Source organism: Diospyros lotus, chromosome 12, assembly GCF_014633365.1.
Source record: "Diospyros lotus cultivar Yz01 chromosome 12, ASM1463336v1, whole genome shotgun sequence".
NCBI classification, from domain to species: domain Eukaryota; kingdom Viridiplantae; phylum Streptophyta; class Magnoliopsida; order Ericales; family Ebenaceae; genus Diospyros; species Diospyros lotus.
In genome coordinates, this window is record NC_068349.1 from 9,260,130 (window position 1) to 9,268,051 (window position 7,922).

The 7,922-nt window shown below is 38.2% G+C and overlaps 1 protein-coding gene across 1 annotated transcript; it reads right to left on the reverse strand.

Moving 5' to 3' along the window:
* Positions 1 to 1,849: 1,849 nt before the first annotated feature.
* LOC127787477 (uncharacterized) lies at positions 1,850 to 2,200 on the reverse strand. Its single transcript, XM_052315539.1, has one exon. The coding sequence runs from the start codon at positions 2,198 to 2,200 to the stop codon at positions 1,850 to 1,852; it is 351 nt and encodes a 116-aa protein (XP_052171499.1).
* Between the last annotated feature and the right edge of the window lie 5,722 nt (positions 2,201 to 7,922).

The window sequence follows — 7,922 nt, forward strand, 5'->3', positions numbered from 1 at the left end:
AGACTTGGTTCTCATACATGGAATCCATTTCAGATTTCATGGCTTCTAGCCATCTTTTCGAGTCGATATCTGATATCGCCTCTTGGTAAGTGGTAGGATCATCTGAGTGATCATTATCTCCTACAAAGAACAACTCTTGTTCATTTAGAAAACCATATCTCTCAGGTTGATGGGGTATCCTCTCACTTCTTCTAATGAGACGTGCAACACTCGACCCTGGCTCCTCAATTGGTACTTGGACATCTCGTGGCATAGTTTCAGGCTCGGTGAACCCTTCACCAAGTTCTATTTTCCTTTCATTGCCTCTTTCTTGAATAAACTCTTTTTCAAGAAAAATGGCATTCTTGCTTACAACTACTTGTTGCAGTTCAGGAATATAGAACTCATATCCTAAGGTATCTTTAGGATAACCCACGAAACTACCCTTTAAAGATCGTGTCTCAAGTTTCTCTGATTTAAGCTTTTTCACAAAAGCTGTACATCCCCAAATCTTAACATGTTTAAGACTGGGCTTCCTATCAAACCATATCTCATGTGGTGTTGTAGGAACTGACTTGGAAGAAACTCTGTTTAAGATATATATTGCAGTAAGAAGGGCGTGTCCCCATAGAAACAAAGGTAAGTCTGTACAACTTAACATACTTCGAACCATATCTAATAAAGTCCGATTCCTCCTTTCTGAAACTCCATTCAGTTGAGGCGTTCCTGGTGGGGTCCGTTGTGAAATAATACCTGAGACTTTAAGAAAATCTTCAAACTCGTTACTAAGATACTCACCTCCACGATCTGATCGTAAGGCCTTTATCTTTTTACCAGTTTGATTTTCTACTTCAGCTTTAAAATCTTTGAACATTTCAAAAGATTCAGATTTATGTCTCATGAGATAAACATATCCATATCTAGACATATCATCTGTAAAAGTTATAAAGTATTGATAACCTCCTCGGGCTATTACATTAATAGGCCCACACACATCCGAATGTATAAGTCCTAACAATTCTGTGACCCTTATACCTTGCCCAGTAAAAGGCAATTTGGTCATCTTTCCAAGGATACAAGATTCACAAGTTGGATATGGTTCAGAACCTAATGGACCCAAAAGCCCATCTTTCTCCAACTTAGTGATTCTGTCATCCCCTATATGACCCAATCTGTAATGCCACAGAATTTTAGAATTTGGGTTATCACGTGGTCTCTTATTATTATTTGATACATGCAGATGCTCACTATTATCAACAGTCACATTCAAAATGTAAAGACTATTGACAAAATTACCAGTAGCAATCAATTTATTTCTAAAATAAATTTCACAAACATTATTCTTAAAAGAAAATTCATAATTTTCTTTCACCAATACAGGAATAGAAATAATGTTCTTAAAAGCTCCAGGTACACATAAACAATTGTTTAAAATTAAACTATGTTCATGTGATAAAATTAAAGATACAGTGCCGATAGCTGTGGCTGCAACTCTTGCCCCATTTGCTACCTTTAGCACAATCTCATTATCTGCAAGCCTTCTACTTTGTTCCAGATCCTGTATAGATGCACAAACATGAGTTGTCGCTCCAGAATCTAGAATCCATAAAGTAGAAGAGTAAGCAATGGAAAAATACTCATGAACTATCATCATACCTGTCGCTTCCTTCTTCAAGGAACTAAGGTAATCTTTACAGTTCCTTTTCCAATGTCCCTCTTTGCCACAATGGAAACATTTTCCTTTGGCAACAGTTTTTCCCTTCTTCTTTTCAATCACTTTAGTTGCTTGGGTGGCCTTCTTTTTACCTTTCCCCTTTCTAGTCTTACTAGTAGAGGACACAGCCATCACAGTGCCTGTTTTCATGGTACTCTAGGCCGTTATTAGCATATTCATAAGTTCCGCCGGGGTACACTCAATCTTGTTCATATAGAAGTTTGAAATAAAACCCCCATACGAATCTGGCAAAGACTGAAGAATTGCATCTATTTGAAGATATTGATGCATTGGAGCATCTAATTCATTCAGTTTATCCATCCAGGAGATCATTTTGAGAACATGGTCTCCAACTGATCCTCCAGCAGACATCTTTGCTCGAAAGATTGATTTAGATATCTCATATCTAGCACTTCGACTTCGCTCACCATACAACTCTTGTAAACGAGCAATAATCGAATACGCATTTGGCATCTTATTATGCTGCCGCTGTAACTCTTGACTCATAGTAAGCAAGATGTAACTCTTAGCAACAAGATCATCATCTTGCCACTTATTGAGTGTATCTTGTTCCTCCTGAGTAATATGTTCAACAGTTGGCTCAGGGATAGGCGTTTCCAAGATATATGTGATTTTTTCCAAGTTTGTAATCAATTTCAAATTTAGAAGCTAGTCGTTGAAATTTGGTCCAGTTAGCCGGTTTGCGTCAACAAATTTAGAAAGTGCATTTAGTGAAGCCATTTGATATATCTGCAGAAAATAAGTAGATTATTAGATATCTTGTTTTCTTAACTATCTGATTTTGGTCTTTAAATCAAACAGTACCTCCCACTGAGTTTTTCAAATTCCTTACTCCCATTTGAAGAAAAAAAAGCAAATTCACATTGGCATGAATTCTAGTGGGTATTTGGATTCTTATTAATTTTATTACTCCTCACATAATAGATTCTTGGAATAATAAATTCAATAAGTGGACAACGCTTGTCCAGTACATCTTATGTACGGCCCAAATATTTTGTTTCGGCTCCCAGTCCAATGTACCTCACATAATAGTTTCTTGGCAATTGAACATAGTTAAATCATACCATCACGCTGACAAGTCTGCACAGTTGAATATCGATTGCCTCACATAATAGATTCTTGGGTCACGATATTTGTGCATCCCCATCTCATCAAATGTTTTAAATAGAAATTAAAGTATTTTAATCAATGTGCAACCCCTATGTATCCATAGCCGATCAACACACAAATTAAAAAGCCCCAATTTCTACCGTGATGGAGAGCCCCGATTAGATTGTCTTAACTCTTAAGGTCCAACCGGTTACAATTTAATTTTATAAATATGGGAGATTTTTAAATTAATTGGTCTCACTTTTCACATGCAACGTTTTAACATACATCAACTATGTAAATAAACATTGCATAAAATTAGTCGATATGGTCATGGACTCAATCATGCATTCTAAGCGCAATTCCAGCCATTGGAATTGTGCGGTGCATTCGTGGGTGAATAAATAAGGAAACGCCTATAACTATTACAAGCATAACCCTTTCACATAGGGTCTTCATTTCCTTGATTATTTTGCCATCAATGACTTCACTCCAAGCCTTGCCTCGATTGGTGTGAATCCATTGCTTTTACAATGTACTATAAACTACTTTTACAATAAAATTAAAAACAATAAATAATTATTTTACAACCGTCATGAAAAAGACGGCTACCTTCGGCACGCAGGCCGTTAAATAAAATAATCCATACATCCACATCACACATACATCATCCATGTAGTGTCCTAAGTCCATGACCAATACCGATATGCAACAAGGCATCCACAACATGCTATTAATAATTAAAAGCATATTATAAGCAATCATATGATTATTGGACAATTGTATAACTAATTATACATTGGTATTTTTTTTTTTAAATAATAAAATAAATAAATAAAATAATAATAACAATTATTATTATTTATTTTATTCATTATTATTATTATTTTAAATAAAACAAATAAATAAAACAAATAATAATATCAATTATTATTATTTATTTTATTCATTATCATTATTATTTTAAATAATAAAACAAATAAATAAATGAAATAATAATAACAATTATTATTATTTATTTTATTTATTATTATTTTAATTATTTTAAATAAAACAAATAAATAAAACAAATAATAATAACAATTATTATTATTTATTTTATTATTATTATTTTTATTTAAAACAATTAAAAATAATAATAATAAATAAATAAATCTGCCAATGGCAGACAGAGGGGGGGGGCCAGCCCCCACTGCGCGCACAGTGCGCGCGCATAGTGCGCGCACTGCGCGCGCATTCCGCGCGGTGGTGCGCGGGCGGGGCCCGCGCACCCACCAGCGCGCGGCGCTGGTGCGCGGGCCCTGCCCGCGCACCTGCCCGCGCGGCGCGGGCTAGCCCCGCGCCTTGCGCGCATGGGCGCGCATCTGGGCGCGCCCATGCGCGCCCAGCGCGCCCAACGCTCGCGTCTGGGCGCGCTGGGGCGCGCCCAGCACGCACCCAGCGTGCTGGTTGCCCCCCGGGATGCACCCGGTACTGCCCGTCCGTCCCGAAACAAATTTCGATACTTCCAGCTACGCCAAAACTGATTCCAGCACTGTCTAACAGTGTTAAATCAGTTTTAAAACGCTGCCGGCATGCACTCTTCTTCGGATCTCATCCAAAATTGTTTTATTTTTCAAAATACCAATTCAATGTCCAATAATCACATGAATAAAACCATAAAACTGAAAAACGATGGCTCTGATACCACTGTTGAGTTACATAGATCTTATCATATGCGCAGCGGAAATTAAAATTTAATTTGGAGGTATCCCGTTTTTCAGAAATTATGGTTTAATAAAACGAAGGCATAAACGAAAAATACCTCTTTGATGAAATCTTATTTCACCGTTAGATTTCCCGCCGTATAATCCTCCAAGTGTAGGATGCCGAGTCGGTCCACCCGAAATCACTTCTATTCAAGAATATCAAAGAGAGAAGATAAGTAGAAGAAATTTTTCACAAAAATTTCTAACTTACCTCTTGGATTCAAGAACACTTCTCCAAAATTCTCTCTACATTCAAGTGAATCAAGAAGACACTTATGAGAGAAAATAAGAGTTTGGAGCTATTTATAGTTCCAATTAAAAACTATTCTTCATTAAATGGATTGGGCTTCTCAAGCCCATTCCATTTAATGCAATTGGACCAAGCCCAATCCAATGGAATTTATTTGAATCCAATAGTGCCATTGGGCCAAGCCTAATGTACTAGCAAAAGGCCCAACCCAATCTATGATTAAATAATTACATTCATAATATAATTATTTAATTATTCTTATTTATCCAATAAATAAATGCACTATAATTAGTAATTATAAAATTACTAATTTATTTATTTTCTCTTTGAAAGTAATTTCTTTTTGGGTGGGACTTTCTGGGTCCACAAATAAATTGGCAACAAGAATAATCAACAATTAATTCTCGTAAATCATGAGTGACATCTAGCAATATATCATGATTACCCAATTTATTGTGAAGCGGGTATTGTGAACCTTTTACTACGTTATCATACAATACGGTCCTTCTATCATCCTATATCCCGACAAGATATGAGATCATGGTCAGTAGGTCGAATCTCTTAATCTTGTCATATGACCAAATCCAAAATCAATCTTGACAAATTATGACACAACCCGTATGGAACAAATTCCATCGTCATATTACCTCGGCCAAGGATTTATCGTCAAGTGATTACTGGATCGCATAGGATATCCTCCTCATAAATCTCGAGGTGATAGATTCCATGTCTAATGCACACATACCTCATGTATCACTGAATCAGGCACATAGATACGTATGATTATCCTTGATTAGAACAACCACATGATATCGTTGATATCCTAATCCACCAATACACAGATATCCATGTCATCTCAGGTCTAAGGACTAGTTGTAAAATCGCAGCTAACATTAAATCATTGACCCGTGAGAAATAACCCATGTGATTTAATGTTAACAGTCCCGTTCAGTGAACTCGTTCTTGTAACGAGCACCCACTTATCTTCCTTCTATAGCTCATACAGAATGGCACGAGACTCACCAACCTTATCTTTCAGTATCTCATACTGAAACAAGGAGGAAGACAATGTGCTGGCCTTTACGAGTTGCTATCATCCATGATAGGAATTCTATGGCCAGGAACATGTTTATAGTATAACAAATTGTGGATTATCCGTAACTCGTATTCTTAACACTTAAGAATGGTATCCACTTCTTATTATACTAATGGATATATGTTTTATAATTTAAACCATATTGCAATTTAAATAAAAACATAAACTTGCCATTTAAATAATATTTAAAGAATTACAAGATCGAGTCCCTTTGTGTCACTGGAACTGGTCTTTAGGGCTCATATCTAACACTTCTTACCTATCTCGTCATTTCTTTCGTTGGCGATTTATTGGGCCTCCCTTCGTTTGTTTCGGCCATTAATTAATTATGAAGTTTTTAAACGGTTAGTTTAAGATCTAATTTATTAAATGGATCTCGTGGGTTTTATTCGTTGGTTGCCTACGGGGGTTTGTGCCACCCCCTGCCTGTTGGGAATGATGCCATACTCACCCGGGGCTAGGTTCTTAGCGGTTCGGGTATTAATTGGATTTTTGGTTATTTTCTGGCTGGAGCGGTTGTGCAGTGGGGGCTAGGATCGACGGTTCGGTGACGGAGTGACTGTCGTACGGACTACCTTAGGCCGCCGGCGAGTCTCTCCTACCCACTGACCGTTGACCGGTGCCAGGCACTGCTAACTTGCTTAGCCATTATGTGATTATAGCATGCCTGCTTATATTTTATTCTCGTTGCATGGCTTGATGTGCACATGGGTACGGGCTACATGTTGGGATTAACATGATTTGGTTATGCTTGGTCACGGGCATTTTAGCTTGATTATGATGCATCCAGCACGGGCATATGCATCGTGTGTGGCTTACTATATGGGCGGAGCATGGCCTGATGCTTGGATGTATGGGCGCCTGGTATCACGTTGATGCTCACTACGCCATTGCATTTTATGTGCATTGCATGGCTACTGATAGTATTTAGTTCTCGGACGGGAGTACCGTTCCGAGGGAGCCTATGGCTCGGTTGTCGGGAGTACCGACGTGGATACGGGTGACGGGAGTACCGCCCCGGGACAGTGCGCACAGGTTTGTTGAGGATATTGTTGCCTTTCAGGGCAGTAGCAGGTTGGTATGGGACTTGGGTGCCAGGTGTCTTGTGTGGGCCCCAAGGACCGGTATGTGCTCTTACTATACTGCACTGTTGTGTTGTAACGTCTCATGACTTGTGTGTACTTGTGGGGCTGTGTTTGGGATGGTTTCTTCTTTTATTTATAGCCTTTCATTTCTTATAAACTTGCTGAGTCTTGCGACTCACCTTGCTTTCCATCATTACAGGTAAGGGTAAAGCAAAGGCCGAGGGCGAGGATCGTTCCACTTAGCAGCCGGCCGCGTTGGTAAGGTGTACAGTTAGCTGCCCCCGTCATCTCTGATGTTTTGCTAGAGTCGTCGTCTTTTATTTTTGACTGTGCCAGGTTGTCATTTGTACCTCCTATTGTGGGCACAGGGTCTGTATGTATTTTTATATACTCCATGACCGCTGTATCAGCGGGGTACCTGCGGACATGCATGTATATCATTTTGCTTCCGCTGTGGCATTTCTTTTATGAATGCATGTCAGGACATTTTGTCTTGTATTTGCTTATCTTCCCTTACGTAAGCGCTTTCATTTGGATAGACCGAGTGGTTGGGATATCCGGACGGGAGTGCTTACAAGATTTCACATGTTTTTTGGCATTGTTGGTATGTCATAGTTTGGGTCTTCTACGGGAGTAGTTATCTACTCTTAATTATATTAACAATTATTTGTCTTTTTCAAAATAGATGTTTTCTTTGTATGGAGGTAATGGAATGACACAATCATATATTTTTTAATTGCTCATATTTCCTTCAAGTTTTGTTTTTTTTAGTTGTTCGAAAAACTTTTGATAGCCTTGACGCCGATGAAAGATAGAAGTGTTATGAGCAACAGTAAAGTGGAGCGGTAGGAGAGCATTGCTACCCATTTGGTTTAATGGATTATGATTTATTCTTTATGAAAATAACACAACAATGTATGTTTTAAAGAGCAAAAGTGAT